Genomic DNA, 20,286 nt, shown 5'->3' with positions numbered 1-20,286 from the left:
TTTATTGTGTTATTGTATCTCTTCAATGTATGAAATCCGGAAATATTGGAAAGCAACATCACCAACAATTTATCAACTTCTTAAAATCACCCTCGTTAAACTATGACATTGGCCATAAATTTGTAGAGATTGATAACGAGACAGCTGGAACAGAACCAATAGACTTTTTAGGAACCTTATCAAACGGCACTGATCTCAAACTAGAGTACAATCTTGACTTCACCCTACTAAACGAAATTGACCTGTTAATTGGTGGTAGCAGCACATCTACTATGATGCTTTAGTGGGTTTTGCAATAAGCTTCTAACTTGTTACACTTTACAGTATTAAAAAAATATTTATTCTGACATTATTTATTCCAAATCCTATACATCAATCCTTATGGACAATTATACTACATTTATAAATGAATCACTATAACTAGTAAGATCTATCAAAAGAATATGTGTTCATATATTTTATAGTAAAGTTAATTTATAATAATAAGACAAAAAAAAAAACAACCTATTAACAATATAATTATGTTACTAAATGCAAACTAGACGGATTACCAAACATCCTACTAAACGACCATTATGAAATGCTCGAAACCCAGGGTATAATTAGCTTTCTAAATGTTAATAATAGAAAAATCACAGATTCAATTCCTTCAATATTTGTGAAGCCAATTCTTTGTACAACCAAGTATTACCGGATACTTTCTTGAAATGAACACCTGCCAGACCAACAATACGAACTTTGACAATATGAATTTCAAATTTGACTTTATTTTTATCACCTGACATCTTAGACAATTCTTGTTGTTCTTGATCAAGATCAGGTCTGTTCATGTTTTGAACCCTTGATGTAGTTAGAATATCATCAATATTTTGAGGATTCTCAAGAGAAGTGGTGGAAGTCTCATCAGTGGCATTGTTTTCTAATGTGGCTGTAGTTGGTGCTATTGGCGACATTACTTCTGATACATTACGTTGGTGTTCATGGGTGGCATTTGGTGTTGCTGGGATCATAGGTGAGTTCTTCATAGAACCTTGCCTTCTGATCGAATTTTGCCTAGATCCACTACGTATAGTTCTGTATGTCAATGCTTGATTTTCAATCGGTGTTGGGAGTTGTAGATGGTTTTGAGACGAGTGTGTAGATATATCTGTATTAACCGTCAATGAGTGGTTTAAGTTTTCAGTGCTGTTATCGGGCCTGGAAAATACCAATTTGTTATCAGAACCAATGATATTTAAATAGCCATGATGCGTACAAATAAAACCACCTTTTACTTCCTTAAATTCTATGTTCATTTTCTTTAAAACATGGATGATGTTATAACGAACGATGGGCAATGGTTTAGATGACGTAGTTTGGACGGAGAAAAACCCTTTCAAGAACAAAGATCTTGGATAATCAATCGATGGCATAGAACCTGCAGGGGCATGAGCTGCTTGTTCCAAAATTTGCTCTTCAGTAAGCTCTTGTTCAACCTGTTGTCTTTGCATAGTCGCTAATGTACTCAAATTGGTGGATTTATTGCCTACCGGTGATTTACTGCTGTTCATATCAGATCTATTATCATCACTATTCTCCAAGAATCCAGCATCTTCAACATCACCAGAGCTAATATTAGTAGGTACTGGAGGTCTCGTGAATTTGAGAGATTCTCTTCTGGTATGACCGACAGATTTAGCTCTTGCGCTTGGATGCAACTTCCTTCCTTTGGCAACTAATAATTGTGGCAATGGTTTATTCTCATCATATTCAGGACTACTAGTGTCAATATTCCTTGGATTATTATTAACAGAGAGGTTATCCATTTCTTTTGTAAGTTGCTGTTCAACTAGTGAGTCTGCATTGACAGGCAACGCAGGAAGAGCTTCCGGATTAGTAACTTTCGTAGATGCTGATCTAATTGGCAAATTCTTCCCATAACTATTGGTGTTGTTGTAATTATTATTACTATTACCGCTGTGATTGGATGTATTAGAGAGGTTAAAATCGATATTGTATGTTGGCTGAGAAGAGTGGCCAGGAACATACTCGGAAACAGTCCGGGCGTGGGTTTTTGGAGCCCTCTTAGTTGTTGCTGTATTAGGTGACAGATGAACTTGAATCTGGGGTTGCTGAGATAATTGTGGTTGCTGAGATAACTGTGGTGACTGTGGTTGACGTTTCTGAGAGATTTTTCTGAAAAGTCCTGATAGCTTCCTTTTTTCCGGCGATTCAACATTATGGGATCCACTAGGTCTTTGCTCGTATTCCTTAGATAGGACAGTTGGTGATAGGACAGTATTCAAGTCATCACGTATATCTGAACTCTTTCTTGTAGTTGGAGATGTGTGAGCTTGTTCTGGCATTGTTAGTTTAGGAGGTACCATAATATGTAAAGGCGTTGTGGTCTTCGTATCTCGTCCAGGAGATGGGTGACTGGGTTGTTGAGGAGTAAATTGTCTACTAGAATAATTTCTAGCAGCCACAACATTCGCATTGGCAGTTGGTAATCTTGGTGAGGCTATGACGTAATCAGTACGGTCAGAAACAGATTTACGATCTGCCTCTGAATTTTGTGGTCTATCAAGACGTTGCTTTTCCTTAACCTGTTCTATATGTGGGGTTTGGGTAGGAGTATTTTGACTCTGAATCAATTGCTGCTGCTGCTGCTGTATTTGTTGCTGCTGTTTCTGCTGCTGCTGTATCATCATTTGTTTCTTTTGCATCTTTGCCATTTTTCTTTGAAGCATTTCAGATACTAGATAATATATTGAGAGCAAAGGATGGTATGCCCTAGTTGGATCTTCAAAAATCAATCCACTGGTGCCTTTATCGAGATGAAAGTTTATGGATACACCTCTAATCTCAAAATGCGTCTGTTCATGGTTCGAAGAACCAGTTATCGATTGGAGTTTGGACCAATATTCATTAGATAATTCCAAGTATGATGGGTCAGAAACGATTGTGGTCAATAGACGTCTGGTTTCTTCAATATCCTCTATAAATTCTAATCTGAACATTTCTTTAAGAACCTTACCTTCAATCATTTCGGGCGTCAGTGGTATTCTATTAGGAACGTAGGATGGTGCTGGTGTCTCGTACCCTCTCATCATCCATGGGTGCTCTATTACTTGTTTCAATGTAGCTCTTTTCGTTGGGTCTACTACCAGCATTTTTGTCAGAACTGACATGACTTCAATAGATAAGTGCTGTGGATATTCTACTTTACCCCTCTTAATCTTCTCGTGAAGAACACTAGAGTTCTCATCATCAAAGGGGACTTTACCACACACCAGCACGTAAAGGACCACACCAAATGACCAAACATCAACCTCGGGACCGATATATGGGTTTGCCTTCAGCAGCTCGGGTGCTGCGAAATACAAAGACCCACAGAAAGTGTGTAACTGTTTCCTCGTATCATAGACATTGGACAAACCGAAGTCAATAATTTTGATCTCACCGCTATTTGATATCATAATATTCTCAATCTTCAAATCTCTGTGTACAATATTGTTCATGTGCAAGTACTGTAGTGCACTCGCTATACCCCTGGCAAACTTCCTAGCATGATGTTCACGCAGTGATCCGTGCTGAATAATGTAGTCCAGCAGTTGTCCACCAGCCACATACTCGAACAACATATAGAAATGGTTTGACATGGTACACATCTCGAATAGCCGACATATGTGCGGGTGGTAGAATATCTGACCGAGCGAGGCCTCCCTAATCGCTCTCTTGTCCCTAGAAATCTCCTTCTCTAACTTCTTCTGCCTCTCCAAAATCTCCTGATCGCTCATCGGCGGCGGCATCGCCTGCTCCTTATGCAAAAAAGCCTTCGTAGCCCGGTTCACTATCTTTATAGCACACACCTCATTCGTATACCTATGCTTCGCTAGCTTCACTTTACCCATAGACCCAGCCCCTACGGTCTCCAAGAAATCCCAATCCCCCAATGACTTCCTATGAAACTGCTTCAATTGTCTCACCTCGCTTTGTTCAATCTGTGCTGGCCCCATCAACGCCCCATTATTATTAGATACATTTGCACCACCATTAGTGTTATTCGTGTTAGTCGTATTAGTATTCGTAGTGGTATTCCTACCCATCATCCGCAATGAGGCAGGTGCCATAACACTAGGCCCACTTCGTACTTCCGGCTGCCCAATCTTAAACCCAGCATTGACCTGATAATCCTCCTCCATCTTCTTCGTCTGTTCTTAATGAGTTTCTATTATAGAATACGTTAGGAACCCATATCAAAGGGGGGCTAGTCTTATATAAAAATTTTTTTTCTTCCTAATGCTTTTTGTCCTTATTTAGCTTCTCTCTTTAAGAAACATCAAAAGAAATAATTTTTTTTTTAAATAAAAACAAAAAGCAAAACCTCACCAGTTCGAATCTCACAAGACGCATCATTATATTTATTATATTTATTTATTTTAGTCATCCGTTCGAAACCCATGAGATTAACCTATTCATTTTAAATTCAGGTAGTCCTCAGTTCGATTCTCATGAGAGACATCATTTTCGAGAAATTCAGATGTCGTTCGTTCGAAACTCGCCTGGGGTGTATATATATATATTTACGTATACTATGACATCATATGACTGGTACGTATAAAAGTACAGAAACAAATAAAATCAAAACAAAGGCTTTCCGTATCATTTTTTAATTATTTTTTTCTTGTAATACGAATTAGAGAGAACTTGGAGATCTCCAGTATTCTTATATTGAATCTTATTTCAAGACTTTTATTTAAAGGGTTAAGTTCTTCTAAGGGACGAGAAAGTTTCAATTCTTATAATAACAACAAGATAAGGAAGAAAGAAAGAAAAAAAACAACAAAAAAACAATATGGATTTTAATGAGGATGTGGATTTGTTTGGGTCACCCATGGAGTTTGGGAATGAGATGGATATAATGCTTGGTGAGGATAATAACAAGGATGTAGTGGAAGCTGGAATTGATGTAAATGAAGATGTAAATGAAGAAGTAAATGAAATTGAGGGAGGGGGAGACAATGATGAAGATGAAATTGAGTTGATGGGAGATGAGGATATTGAAAGTAATACAGAGTCTCTTCTAGATTCTAATGTGATACCCCAGGGAGCAAATGAAGATGTCGGTGAAATACAAGAAGCAAGTGAAGATATCGGTGAAATACAAGATGAAGAACGCGTAAACGGTGTGGAGATCTCTGAACCAGTAAAAGAAGATGACGGAATTGACTCACTACCTGAACCATTGCTTGCAACAGACCAGAAAGTTGAACAAGATAAAGAAGACACACAGGTAAATGATGACAAGGCCGTGGTACCCGACATTCTTCCTGAGTCTATCCAATCTATATCGGAACAGCACGAACGTGCTGAAACTCAAGAACCAGAAAACGAAGAAGAACTAAAAAAAGTCGAAGAAGAAGAGGAAAAGGAAGAAAAACCTGAGTCACAAAGTAATGATAAATCAATGGATATTGATGAAGAACTAACCCCTGAAAACAAAGAAGTAGAGAACTCATTACCTGAATCTGGCCAGAGTGAAAACGTTGAAGGTGAAAATGCACATAATGAAGAAATACCCAATGAACACACACATGCAGTAGATGTGGATGTTGATGATGTTAAAGGTGAAGACGCCCAACGTGAAGAAACACAAGCGGACGATATGAAGACTGATGATATTGAAACCGAGGAAGTACAAACCGAAGCTCCAAATCAAGTAAATGAACAACAAGAAGTAAACGGTGAAGATGTTCCAATTGAAGCTGCTGTTGAAAATGATGAACATCCAAAAGATAGGGATGTCGACGGTGACGAGGCCAAGGTTGGTGACACAATGCACCTATCTCATTCTGGAAATGATGCTGTCTCAGAGCCAAATCACAATGTAGCTGAAGCAACTACCTCAAAAGAACACATAGAAACAGTAAACCATAATAACAACGACCAGCATAGTGTCCTTCCGTCGGATAATATTCAACTTGCCGAAGGCTCCAGTGTAAATAGTAGCAATGATGAAGACGATAAAGACCTATTTGGAGAAGATGTTGAAACTGGAAATGAATCTTCAGGAGAAACCGGTAATAATCTAAATGCGAATGCTAATGAAGATGTTGCGAGATCAGAGTCTAACGAGATCAAAGCAGAAACAGAACAAGACTCTTCTGATACCAAAGAATTTGAAACACACGGTTCTAAAATGGTTGTAGAGAAACAAGATGGAGATGAAAGCTCAGAGAAAAAACCTTTAGAAGCTACCGACCAGGATGGTGATATAGATATGGATAGAGATGATAACCATTCAAGGCAAGTAGAAAAGGATGATTCAACTTTTGTGAAAACAGATCCCGCTTCCAGCCATGTAATTGAAAATGATGACATGATTGATAATAAAGAGCCAATAAATAATAGAAATACTGAGGAAAAAGTAGACAAGAATGAAGAAGAAGAGGAACAACCAAGTTCTTCCAGCTCTCCTGAAAGTGTCAATGATTCTGTTATTGAAAACGCTCCATATTCCTTTGCACAAACTCATGAAATTATCATTCCGAGCTACTCAAAGTGGTTTGATCTGAGAAAAATTCATGATATCGAGAAGAAGTCATTGCCCGAATTTTTCACCAACCGGATTCCATCCAAAACTCCTGAAGTTTACGTCAAATATAGAAATTTCATGGTTAATGTTTACAGACTGAATCCAAATGAGTATTTTACGGTTACAGCAGCAAGAAGAAATATCTCTGGTGATGCTGCCGCGCTTTTCAGGATCCATAAGTTCCTAACTAAATGGGGCTTGATAAACTATCAGGTTGATGCGAAAGTATTACCAAAGAATGTTGAACCACCATTTACTGGTGATTACGCTACTAGACATGATGCACCACGTGGTTTATTCCCCTTCGAAAGTTATAAACCATCTGTACAACTTCCAGACATGGCTAAACTAAAAAAAATGATGGATGTTAATGATTCTGAAAGTGCTCTATATCGGTATCTCAAAGAAGAAAAGAGAAAATTTATCGAAGCCAAACTAGAGAACTCATCTAATCAAAAAGCTGCGGTACACTCAACTGAAATCAAGCACGAAGAAACGACCAGCAACAAGGACGATAATACATCTGGTGGAACGGATTCACATGTGCAAAACCACCATACAAACCAGAATTTGAAGAGAGTCCATGAAGCCGCGTTTAATGAAGAACATAAATTAAAAAGACCCAAAATACTTGACGACGAATCAGAAGGATGGAAGAAAGAAGATACACAGAAACTTCTAGATGGTATCCAGAAACATGGTGTCGATTGGTATAAAGTTGCATCCGAAGTGGGCACTAAGACCCCAGAACAATGTGTACTAAAATTCCTACAGCTTCCTATTGAAGACAAATTTTTGTATAACGGTGAAGGGGGCAAAGATTTAGGCCCGATTAAATTTGCTCCTCATCTACCATTTTCTAAGAGCGAGAACCCGGTATTATCAACAATTGCCTTTTTGGTCGGTTTGGTAGACCCTCAGATTGTCAAGAATATGACAAATAGAGCCATACAGAAGATTGAAGATGTCCATGATCAGAATCTAAAGAATACTAAAAACGATGCAAAGGAAGGCTCCGAGATAGCTCTAGCATCTTTAGGTGTACGTTCTGGTATCTATGCTAATAACGAAGAAAAACACTTGCATGCTCTATCACACGAGCTGGTACAAGTTCAGCTGCAAAAGCTCGAGACAAAACTGGATCTATTAAATAAGATGGAAAAAACTTTTGATCTTGAAAAGAAGTTACTAGAAAAACAACAGGAAACACTTTTAATGCAGAGATTGCAATCTGTCAAGAACACTAAGGCAGTAGCAGATATCACCTCTAAAATTATAGATGAGATAGATGATAAGGAAGAACTAAAAAAACATTTGGAAACTTTGAGAGACCAGATTGCCAACCCGATAACACCCTCGTTTGCCATTCCCACAGAAGTGTCCAAGTCGACTACTACACTTTCGGAACCAAAAGAGGTCAAGCCAGTGTCCATCGAAGCTCCACAATTCTATCGTTACTGGTCTGCGTAATTTTTATTATTATTTTTGTGTTTTTCGAAAATATTATTATCTACTTCAATTTCACCTTCTGCGATATTTTCTTTCAATATCTCGCTCTTCCTTTAAACTTTAGTTCATCACATGACTTATGGATATCCTGATATGCTTGTTACACCAACACAGTTTTACAAGCATACATCAACAATATCTTCCTCATATTCTTGCAGAAGACTTCCTTTTACAATACTCTGTTCTAGAATGGCTCATCGTATTGCTTAACAATTAAACACCAAAAACAAAAACCAATGGCAACGTAAAACCCAATTGCCTATGTAACAATACCTGTTATTTTGTAATAATATAATAATTTAGAAATATGCATGTCGAAACGCTATTTTATTACCTTGAATATATCACACATTACGTATTCAGCAGTAAGACCCTTTTTTAGGCAAGAGTGCTATCTTATAGCCAACTATCAATGATGGGATGCGTGTTATAACTACCGCATTATAAGCCGATTTAGTTAAATTCGAACGTTATTGTTAGTATTTTTTGCTAAGGCAGTGATAAAGACACCAAAAAATGAAGTTAACTAGTCTGGTAGCCGGGTTCTATGTTTCAGGTGCGCTTGCAATCAACTGTAAGAACCATAATGTGCTAAGCAATTACCGAATTGCCGAATCGGTGCTGTTGGTTGAGGATGAGCTAGACACTTCTCCCTCCAAGACGCACGATTCTTGGTTTATCAATCCATGTGAGCAGAACGGAGAGAAGGAGAGGCCCTCAGAGTGTCAGAAACAGGCCCTAGTCTGTGGTTTAGAACGTGTTAATTTAGATAAGAAAGACTTTTTAACACAGTCAATAGCTATCACTCAAGGTGCTAAGTACGAAATTGAAGAGCTAGGTGATACAGTAGGTGTATTGTTTAAGTTTAAAGAGGTCAAGTGGGGAAACAACGTTCTAGATGCCATATTCGAATTCCAATGTGACAGTAACTTGAAGAAGGATGAGTTAGTGTACTCGACATGGAGAACAGATGGTGTCGATGTAGTGGTTAAAGGACCATCTGGATGTAAGCGTGATGGCAAGGATAACGATAACGGTGGGAACAATGATAGTGACAATGGTGATGAAGATAAGAAGAAAAAGCCCCAAAAATCCAGCTCATGGTCTATGTCAATATTCGGCTCGTTGTTTATATGGGCCTTGTTGTTTACTGGTATATATCTCCTCGTGATTTCCTACTTAAACACCAGAGGTGGCTCATTCAATGATTTCCGTGACGAGTTCAACACAAGGTCAGCTGAGTTTATAACATCACTGCCAAAATTCATCAAAGAGGTGGTTAATAAAGTACTAGGAAACCGTCAAACCACGGCTGACCATGGTGGCTACAGTGCAGTCTAATCAATACTATATCAATTCAAGTGTGTGAGAGGGGCCAAGTTTACGATATTTGTACTGATTAAGACTTCAGAAAATATATATAATTAATCAAAGAAGTAATAATAATGTTAGTATATTGTCTAGATAACATGCCCCCTTCGAATTGAAACTAATACCAATATAAGTATATTCTACTATTTCAGTTAGAAGGTAAATTGTAATACAATACGTAGACATAACGAGATGATAAATGCATGGATGACTACGATTAGGTGATATCAAAAAGGGTTCCTAACATTCATATAAACCCCTATCTCCATAAGCAATCCAAGTGATTGTATCTTAGAACAGTTACATTATACATATTCATCGATGGCAATCGAATTGACAGGGTCAGACATCCCTGGGATGGGGCTATACCGGGAGCAAAGGCAGCGGTTTCGTGATGTGTTTACAGTTAATTTTATGCATATAAGTTTAATGCACTGGGTTCTGCTTCTGAACTGGTTAAATTTGATGTGGAGGTATTACACAAAATACTACAGAGAGTTATACGGAAGGAACTCACTTATCGCATCACAGGCTTCAAATTGCCTGCTATATGGGCTATCTGATATTCTGGCACAGTCTATAGCATGTTATTTCAATAGGGAGATGGATCCTGTGCCCAAAATAATTGATGAGACAGTACAAAACCTTGTTTCATTTAATAGTGTGACTATACCTGGAGTTGACCTTGAGGTTGCGGAACAGGATATAATGATAGAGTCTGATAATGATGATAACCTTTCGGTTTTTAATGACTATGGTGAATACGAGACCAGTAATGACGATATAATATTTCAACCAGAGAGAATTGTTAGATTCAATTTTAGAAGGTGGTTCGGATTTATGGGCTGGGCCCTTTTCATAACAATCTTCCAAGTACCCTGGTATAAGATACTCAATGCATTCTACACCGAAGATCCCACCGTAATACAAGTCCTAGAGAGAGTTCTAACAGATCAACTTCTGTACTCGCCAGTGTCACTGTATTTCTTCTTCATGTATTCTAACTATGTTATAGAAGGTGGAGATAAGTACACATTTAGTATAAAAATTAGAAGACTTTACATCACGACGCTAGGGTGTAATTATATGGTATGGCCTCTAATGCAATTCATAAACTTCCTGATTGTGCCCAAACATTATCAAGTCCCATTTAGTAGTTGCGTTGGTGTTGTCTGGAACTGCTTCTTATCGATGAGAAACGCATCAAAATAATCTATTTAGCATATGATCAAAATTACACGAAATATTAGAATAAAAACCTATAGCTTAGCTTCATGCTTTTTAAATATAATCAATTTACTCATAGACATATTTATTGCAAAAACAAAAATTAAATATACATTAGTTGTTTTTTAAATTAGAGATATTTCATTATTAGGAGAGAGATATGAATCTAAATATAATTAATTACACTACAAATCCTTCAGTTATGCCACGTAAGATATTTTTATACTTTTTGCTGCTGACCTTTTTCTTGAAGGACTGCTTAACTATTGGTGGTAAGTACATTAACATTTGGTAATTCAAATATGACCATGCGACAATAAATATTACAAACGCATTAGGTACCGAAGTCAGTTGTAGGAAATTTCCTAATGAGCAATCGGGGCTGATAAACATCAGAATAATACTGGCCAAAATTGATAAGATAATATCCTTGACAAAAGGCCCGTTTTTCCACATTGGTTCTCTGTAAGGAGGCCCAATAGATAGTACAATGGAGGTCAAAATATATTGAAAGTTGGAAATGAAGAATAAGACAGTATTGTCTGAGGACTGGACAGCATCATCACCCCCGACAACTGGTTTGATATACCACGTTCTTTCCTGAATCCATAACCATGGCAAAAATTGGAATAAAAATAAAATGAAAATATCTAGAACTAGCGGAACCAAAATTTTTGGCGATATCAAATTGGCCGATGGCCTTTTCTTAGAAAGTTCATCGTAGGGTTTTGACCATGACATCGTAACTGCAATTGGAACAATCAATAATAAATCAATGTACAAGAATTGGAAATCACCAAGATTTGAACCACGACTATATAGAATTGTAATCGTGATGAATTGGATTGCAGAATATAAACTCATATATTGAAAACATGCAAAAGAAGTCACCAATGAAGCCCTACCTTCCTTGATTACATCTAAGACACAGCTTATATCAAATATCTTGGACGTAAATGGAGCAGCAACAGAAGCCTCTGCTTCAGACAATGATATGCCCACATCTGCAGCCTTTAGGGCACCACAATCATTTGCACCATCACCACAAAAGCCAACAGTATAATCGATTTTTTGTAATTGTTCTACCAGTTCATGTTTTTCATCAGGGGACATTCTTGCAAAAATGTTACCTTTCAATAGTATTTCGTTAATGTACACTGCTGAATAATCATTCTCGTGACTAAATATTATCCTAAAGGCATCACCTGTTATCGCCAAAGAGTAGCCACCGGTGAAATTATCAAGTGGTTGTAGAGTAAATGTATCTAAGATATATTCTGGATTTGTTATATCATTCCAATGAATAACAGGCTCACTAGTCATATCACTATATGATACAGTTGGAACATAAACCCTTTCGTCGCTTATTAGATTACATTCTTTACCAACAGATATGGCGGTTAAAACATTATCACCTGTACACATAACTGTTCTTATATTGGCATCGCGCAACTTCGTTAGAGTAGGAGATGTTGCTGTTTTAAGTTTATTTTGAAAAACAATAAAGCCTAAAAACTCTAAATTTGATTCAACCTCCTCTCGACGGACTCTTTGTGAATAAAGCCAAGTCTTCTTTGGTAAGGTTTTTCCTGCACAGGCAATAACTCTGTATCCATTATGTGTATAGTGGTTCAGAATATCATCATAATCAGTCGGAATGGTTGAAGGATTGCATAGATCCACAATAACCTCAGGAGCACCTTTAGTGTAAGCCCAGTAGACATTATCATTATTCGGTTTCACAATAACGCTCATCCTCCGAAGTTCAGATAAAAACTCAAAGCTTCTGATAATTCCAAGGATATTATTAGGATCGTTTTGAACAAATTTATTTTTATCATCAGTAGCATTTGGATGCACTATTGCCGGAATAATGTCAATATTTTCAGGAAAGTTATCACCTTCATGCCTTTCATCATATAAAGAATGGAATTGCTGATCTTGGAAATCCTCTTCATATGACCATCCAGTAAATTGAAACATTTTGAAGTCCAAAGGATCACCTAACAATTCACCATCTACAACACGCAATGAATGACAAGTGAGTAAGGATATTAAAAAGTTTTTAGCTCTGATATCTAATGGCGAACTGCAATCTTTTAAAGAGAATTTTGGGAAGACATCATGTATGTCAGTTATCATATCACCGAATTTAGATTTTCCCTTAGTTATAGGATTTGCTATGCGAACACCTAACACGTCTAAGCCGTCTTCTGTAAGAGTACCTGTCTTATCAAAGCACATCAAGTCTATTTTACCACCAATATTGACACGAGTCGGGGCAATACAAAATATTCCTTTCTCTTTCAATCTATTCAACGCAAAACTTGTACCTATTGTAAGTGTTGCAGGTAGAGCTGGAGGAACTACAATGGTGATTATATCCAGCGCTCTTAAAATCATGGTTCTTCTATCTAACCCTAGCTTAATAAAATTGATGCAACTAATCGAGAAACCAAAAATGGCAATAATAGCCATAAATCCTATATATTTGAAGGAATCACTGTAAAATTTGAAACCCGATGGTTTGGGAAAGACCATAGAACGAATCAGAGAACCCTTTGTAGTCGAGAACCCAGTCCTAACAGCCATAGCTAATGCTGCTGTTCCTCCAACAGGTACTTTAGCTCTAATAAGGGTCGTACCATTGAATAAGAAAGATTTAGAAACAAACGTAGAGATTTGTGTATTTTGAAAATCATCAAAAAGTTGAAGCATAGTTTCTTCATTGGCTGGGAACTTTGAAACTGGGACAGACTCACCAGTCAACATGGCTTCATTCACAATACAGTCACCGGACAACAGTAAGGAATCACAAGGAAGAGTGTGGAGTGCCGGATCAGAAACCTCATAAATATCACCTGGTACCAATTCAGAGGAACTTATGTTTGACCAAAAACCTTCACGTAACACACGGACCTCGCAATTAAAATAACTCATCTCCGAAAGAGTTTTCGAGATTCTTTTTGTTTCGAACAATGTGTCGAAAATTGACATCACAGAAATTAAAAATATACAACCAGCATAATAGTAGTATTCATCCAAACTCCAAAGTATAATAGAAAGTATCTGAAAAATGTAAAATGGGTGCAACACCTCATCAAATAAGATCTGAGAGGTGGTTTTCATTTTTAGATTGATTTGGTTTTTATCAAATGCAAGGATTCTGTCTTCTTGTATACCAGCGGACAGACCCTTAGAAGTGTTTTCAATATCTACCCAATCCAAATCAATCCAGTTATTATTAGTTTTGAATATATCATCCATTGGGGAAAAAATAAATTTGATATAACGATACTGAAATGAAATTAGAATTGGTATATTCGGATTAGAGTCACTAGTGTGGTGATGCCTTTGAAACAATTCATCAACATTTTCGTCATTTTCTTTAGTTTCAATAGGTAGTAAAGTACTCATCGGACGATTATACCATTCTCTCCTGATCTCTTCAGTAGTGAATTCACCGTGTTCATTTTCTATTACAAGCCAGTCTGCTTTGGCTAAAGGCACTTTTACACCGATCATTTTAACCTTGTAAGATGGGATCCATTTAGATAAAAGAAAGAACATCCCAAGTGTCAGAATACAAATTGTATTGTATAGTAAGATTTTAAGTTTTGATGAACTATAGCCAGCTATAGCAATCACGATGTCTTCTTCACTTATGTAAAATCTCTGTATATGTCTCTCAGCATGAAAATCAGGGTAGAACCTGTCATGATATTCCGGTTTTAAGAATTCGTAATGGTTTTGAGATTTCTTGGCTGAATCATCATGTCCATTAATGCTACCTTCATTCCCAACCTCTTCACTGGAACCTGTATGGAAACTCTCTACCGAATCCTGGGAGGATTGTTCATCTAGTATTACATCATCTTGATTTTCTACTTCAACAGGTATTCTTTCCCTTACTGAATATCTTGAGAGACTAGAAGAGGAATGGGTTGATGACTGGTAAACTGGTTCATAACGCGATGATTTTGATTTAGAGTGAGAACGTCCTCTTTGTAATGACCCGTATGGAGAAGTAGAAATTGATGATCTTCTCGAGATATCTCGGAAGGAAGATCTCCGAGAGCCTACATACGAACCACTTCGTACCTCCTGTTCATAAGCTGGTGCTGAATCCCATTCGATATCGTAATCCGTGTGTTCCAATGTGGCCGACCCTTCAGCTTGACTGATTTGTTCCTCACTAAAAAAGTGGAAATTTCTATTGATTGAAGGACTCCTAGACCTTCCTGGTGTACTAACTAACGGTTGTATCTCATTTCTGTGTCTGCTATACCTCTCTAATACCGTTGAATTCAAGGAAGTGGACATTATATTGCTGGATTGAAAGGAATGAGGCCGGTGAAATGACACAATTGAGCTCGGAACTGCCTCAAAAGCAGCCCCAGCATAGGGCTCGCTGTTATTTTGATCGATTATCATGGATGATGTCAACGTTGCAGATGTGGCATTACTTCTCGATGATGAGAAAGATGCCCTGGGCCGGTTTCTACCGTTACCCACCGGATTTTGGTGTATATCAGACATTCTTCAACCTAGTCCAGTAGAGATTAATTCTGTATTTTCTGATATAAATAAATATTAAAGAGTAGGTGATCCTGTATTGATAAGAAGGTCTCACTTGGCAAAGTCATAGGACTCTTAATGATTAAACTGGGGAAGCCTTTTTAGCAAATGAACTTAAAAGCATGTCAAGTAGTCCTTACTAACGTAGTGGTCATGTGCGCATGCTTAGCACTACACAAAGTCTTATCTATCACAATGAATATGCAACTATTAAGTCTATCAAAGGTATTTATTTACAGAAAACGTTATGTTATGTGGTGTTTCGCTTCCAACTAGGAATTAGTTAGGCTGCGATTATTTTGGGCCAAATATTTTAAGGAAGGAATCAAAAATTCAACCAAGCAGTTTAAGTACCATTACTCTCTTGACTCTTCTTGTAGATGGTCAAAGAAGTCCATGTAGATATTTGGTTTGAAAGGCCACATGTTGAATAGATCAGTTATATATACAAAATCATCATTAGTGAAATCTTGAGGATATGCTTCTAATAAATATCTTTTCTCAGGGATAACTTTCTCCATAAAATAATCTCTTGCACCATGACCCAATGAGTCTAAAGCATCAACCAGTGGAGTCTTGTGTAGCACCATTAGGTGTTTCGTGACGTACTCCCAGTTGTCTAAGTCAATGTTGTGCACTTTAGGTGTGAACTCTATTGCGGATATACCGTACGAGCCATGTGCACTGAGGTCATCCTCTGACATGATCACGGTATCGAATCCTTCTAATGTATGCTTGTTGAACTTCTTCAGGTCCTTCGAGTCCGACAAGGCCGCCAGTTTTGTCTCGCTGAAGGCCTCACGCATTAACGAACACTTGTGCCTCGTCCTGTCACCTGCCTCTGCCAATAGTTTAACAGCAACTGGTGTGGGCATCCACACCAGCATGCTAGAGCGGCCAAACCTAAACAGCCAGTTACGGTTACCAATGCAGGCAAGCCATTGCATCAGCAGACCCTCGTGTTTCTTCTCCGTGAGGTTTGCCATAATATAAAATTTGTTATTGAGGGACTGATACGGGACCGTCTCAGGAACGAATATCTTTTGCTCATCAGTGATATCCGTGTAAGACTCCCACTTAAAGGGATCCTGCTGTATCAGCTGTAGTGGTGACGACCCATACACCTCCTCCAGATGTTTTACAAAATAACGCCGGCTCTCCATCATAGCCAGCCGCGAGGGCTTGAACTTGTCATAGAAAACTCCACTCTGTACCCCTGGCCCGGGATACAAGTCTAGGACTTGTAAGTCCTTGTCATACCTCTGACCAATGGCCAGTCGATCAAATATTTTGCCCTGCACTTCGGGATTCAGCAAGTACCGGAACCCATACCATGACTTGATGTGTGAGAGCTGCGCACGCGTAGGAATAGCTATAGACATTCCAGGTATATATATCTGTTTTCTCCTTCAGAACTCTACTTATCTCCTATGCAGTTGACACTATTATGTTTTCACCAATGCTATTCTAACCAAAAATAGCGATAATTCGATGAAAAGAACACAGTTTGAAAGGGAATTTCGATCTGTATTCCATTAACCCAATATAATTGATTAGTTAAGATTATTAGACAGAATTCCTAGGCCTTTGAATTACGCTATTTAGTACTTTTCATATGGTTCAGCTCATCTCAAAGGCCTTTTTTTTTCACTCACAGCGTTTTTTTCCAGTTTTGCAGCTATGAAGAAATTAAAAATTTGAAATTGTATATTTCAAGCTATAAAAGCTAAATGGAAACCAGCATTCAGATTTGGAAGACTCTTTTTGTTGAGGGAGAATCAAGTGTGTTATAGTGCAATGGCTGTTATTAAGATTAGGAAGCCGAAGGAGCCCCGTGGGAGCGGGAGCAGTTCGAATGCTGGTACACCAGATGAGCCGAAGTTGAAGAAGATACGTCTCAGCTCTAGGAAAGAAGAAGGCACCAAACTGAAGATTAATCTGAAGAAGAAGGTAGAGGATGAGGAGCCTATGAAGAAGTCTGGGAGTGTCGTGAAGTTGAAGCTTGGTTCTAAGAAAGAGAAGGCGCACCGGGCTCCTAGACTGCGGTTGAAGCCGATTCGTATACCTGGGGAAGGGTACGACTCAGAGGCTTCAGATCTAGAGGATGACCCGTTAATTGAGTCCGGAGTAATACTGCGGGTTTTACCAGATGTGCAGGTTGATTTCATAAAAAATTCTATTGAGTCTGGCGACTATTCTGGTATCAGTATCAAATGGAAGGGTGAAAGACACGCCATATTGAAGCTGAACAATGTATCATATGGGGCTATTCTAGTTGATCTGCCGACAATAATTGAGGTCAATAAAAGTGTAGACCGTAAGAACTTGTTTAAGACCTTTGATGTGACTCAAATGCTCGTGTGTGTGAAGCCAATATCTAGTGAAGAGGAGCTTTTTACTATGGAGGCCCCTGACACTGAAGATCTCATAACTAAGCATTATAAAGACTGTCAAGATGACATCAACGAGCTTAAGTTTAAGATATTTAAAGCGTCCAATAACATAAATCTTCAATCGGAATCTGAAGCCAAAAATCTGGAACAGCTGGCTCTCAAAAAATACCATTATAGACACGGATTAACACCACCGCTATACAACGTGAGGAATAGGAGATTCAGAAGAACCATGAACCAAGATGAATTCGATTATGCTGAGAAAGTAGTAGATATGCTCTTAAAGGATGATGCTGATGCAGAAGATGTTAAATTCGATCTCATAGCGCCAGTTGATGCACCAGAGAAATCCACATTCAGTAGCAAACCATCGTTTGAGAACTCTATTATCTCACAAACTCAACCAGAATCAAGTGCTGGTAACACGACAGTTTCTATTACCACCACAACAGCTAACCCAGAAGACGACGAAGATCTTGATCTTGACGAAGCTTTCCAAAGTGATGAGGATGAAGCGGAGTCAAAACCTAGTGATAGTGCTGGGCTCTTTGGAGATGTTGGAGATGATGAAGATGGTGATGAAGTTGATCAAGATAATGGTGATGACGATGACGATGACGACGATGACGATGACGATGAGGAAGAAGAAGAAGAAGAGGAAGGTGCTAGTGAGCGTAAGGATAGTAATATAGATGAAAAGAGGCAGCATGCAGAACTACTTGAGGATGAATTGAATGAATTGGTGACTACTCTTGAACATACTAAGGACAAGCTGCAGAAGGCTACAAACCCATTATTAAAATCGAGGTTCATAGAGAGCATCAAGAAACTTGAAAAAGAAGTCGAATTAAAGAAAAAACAATTACAACAAACAGAAGACAATAGCGGTAACGATGAACCTAAAAAGGATGAAGACGAACCAGTGGATGATGTTGAGGACGAAGAAGATGATGATGACGAAGAAGATGATGATGATGACGAGGAAGAGGACGATGAGGAAGAAGCAGAAGACCAGGACCAGGACCAGGAGCCTAACGAAGATAATCAGAATGATGACATTCCAGACAACAACGAAGAACTTGATCAAAATGACCTAGATATGATAATGTTGTTTGGTGCAGAGGGTGATGAATGATTATATTAGTGATATTCTATTTACTTTTTTTTTTTTATGTTTTTCATTGCATGAACGGTCCTGTATTCTAATATTTATTCTTTTATCTTGCATTATAATATTTAATACAACAGTAAGTTATTTATTCCCATATACATAATAAGTAATAGAAATACACACTAGGTTATCAGCAGATAGACACGGTACTATTTCGTTTGATGTTATTGGGGAGCAAGCCGGCAAACACTGTTTTAAGGGTATATCTAAAATCTTATCATGGATGATTAAATTAAGTTACTAACACTAACAATTGAAATATCAGTTAATAGAAGTATTATAACCAATTGTATCTAAAAGAATGTCACACGGAAGAAAAGCTGCTGAGAATTTGCAAGGAAAGATTGCCTTTATCACTGGAGCTTCTGCAGGCATCGGTAAAGCCACTGCGCTGGAATACTTAGAAGCTGCTGATGGTAAGATGAAGCTTGTGCTTGGGGCACGTAGAATTGAGAAGCTCGAGGAATTGAAGAATGACTTACTGACAAAGTTCCCCGAGAGTAAGATTCACATCGGTAAGCTAGATGTCACTGATTTCGAGAACATCAAGTCATTCTTGGCTGATTTACCAGAGGAGTTTAAGGATATTGATATTTTGATCAATAATGCTGGTAAGGCTCTGGGCTCTGATAAAGTTGGAACCATTCAACATGAGGATATCAGCGGTATGATCGACACTAACGTCACTGCTCTCATTAACGTGACCCAATTAGTCTTGCCCATCTTCAAGAAGAAGAACAGTGGTGACATTGTCAACCTGGGGTCAATTGCCGGCAGAGACGCATACCCAACTGGTGCCATCTACTGTGCCACTAAGCACGCTGTGAGGGCATTTGGCGAGTCCCTCAGAAAGGAGCTCATAGACACTAACATCAGAGTCATCGAGGTTGCACCTGGAATGGTCGAGACTGAGTTCTCGATCATCAGGTACAAAGGTGACAAAAACCTCGCTGATAACGTCTACAAGGGTACTACTCCTCTATACGCTGAGGATATCGCTGACCTGATCATCTACGCCACCTCCAGGAAACAGAACGTGGTCATCGCCGATACCTTGATCTTCCCTACTCATCAGGCATCCGCTTCCCACATCTACCGTAAACCATAGATATATAGAGATATATAAGGTAAATATGAAACTTTATGAGGTGCTATCGAAACATCAATTGGTTAAACCTGTTTTCTTATTAAATTGTATAATCATGGGCATCCAACTTCTAATGCCTTTATAAAGGCCTTCTGAAAAAATCAAAAAACCATGAACATCAAGATGACCTTTAAAAAGAAGTATTTCTACCAGGTATTAAAGGGCTATTTAAAAGAACAGCACTGTAACTAAACCATGATCACTAAATATTTCAGTAAAGTTGCGGTTAGGTTTAATCCATTCGGCAAAGAAGGTATGATTTTACATTTGTGGGGACAGTACAAAAGCTAGGAAGTTCACAATACTAACTATT

The 20,286-nt window shown here is 38.2% G+C and overlaps 5 protein-coding genes across 5 annotated transcripts; 2 read left to right on the top strand and 3 right to left on the bottom strand.

Moving 5' to 3' along the window:
* Nucleotides 1-632: 632 nt before the first annotated feature.
* On the bottom strand, nucleotides 633-4,184 carry KIN2 (serine/threonine protein kinase KIN2; the record flags this gene model as incomplete). The annotated part of the gene is made up of 1 exon (XM_071052592.1): nucleotides 633-4,184. One exon carries the CDS (start codon nucleotides 4,182-4,184, stop codon nucleotides 633-635), a length of 3,552 nt encoding a protein of 1,183 aa, XP_070906439.1.
* Nucleotides 4,185-10,864: 6,680 nt separating this feature from the next.
* On the bottom strand, nucleotides 10,865-15,223 carry YPK9 (putative acid anhydride hydrolase; the record flags this gene model as incomplete). The annotated part of the gene is made up of 1 exon (XM_071052591.1): nucleotides 10,865-15,223. One exon carries the CDS (start codon nucleotides 15,221-15,223, stop codon nucleotides 10,865-10,867), a length of 4,359 nt encoding a protein of 1,452 aa, XP_070906438.1.
* A 395-nt stretch (nucleotides 15,224-15,618) lies between these two features.
* MTF1 (RNA polymerase specificity factor) lies at nucleotides 15,619-16,644 on the bottom strand (the record flags this gene model as incomplete). The annotated part of the gene is made up of 1 exon (XM_071052590.1): nucleotides 15,619-16,644. One exon carries the CDS (start codon nucleotides 16,642-16,644, stop codon nucleotides 15,619-15,621), a length of 1,026 nt encoding a protein of 341 aa, XP_070906437.1.
* Nucleotides 16,645-17,059: 415 nt separating this feature from the next.
* TAF7 (TATA-binding protein-associated factor TAF7) lies at nucleotides 17,060-18,790 on the top strand (the record flags this gene model as incomplete). The annotated part of the gene is made up of 1 exon (XM_071052589.1): nucleotides 17,060-18,790. The coding sequence occupies one exon, from the start codon at nucleotides 17,060-17,062 to the stop codon at nucleotides 18,788-18,790; it is 1,731 nt and encodes a 576-aa protein (XP_070906436.1).
* Nucleotides 18,791-19,127: 337 nt separating this feature from the next.
* ORA1 (oxidoreductase) lies at nucleotides 19,128-19,934 on the top strand (the record flags this gene model as incomplete). Its single annotated transcript, XM_071052588.1, has 1 exon — nucleotides 19,128-19,934. One exon carries the CDS (start codon nucleotides 19,128-19,130, stop codon nucleotides 19,932-19,934), a length of 807 nt encoding a protein of 268 aa, XP_070906435.1.
* Nucleotides 19,935-20,286: the final 352 nt, after the last annotated feature.

Source organism: Nakaseomyces bracarensis, assembly GCF_045282275.1.
Source record: "Nakaseomyces bracarensis strain CBM3 chromosome Unknown Scaff9_0, whole genome shotgun sequence".
In the NCBI taxonomy this organism is placed as follows: domain Eukaryota; kingdom Fungi; phylum Ascomycota; class Saccharomycetes; order Saccharomycetales; family Saccharomycetaceae; genus Nakaseomyces; species Nakaseomyces bracarensis.
The sequence above is the reverse complement of the archived record's forward strand: the minus strand, read 5'-3'. Positions and strand labels throughout refer to the sequence as shown.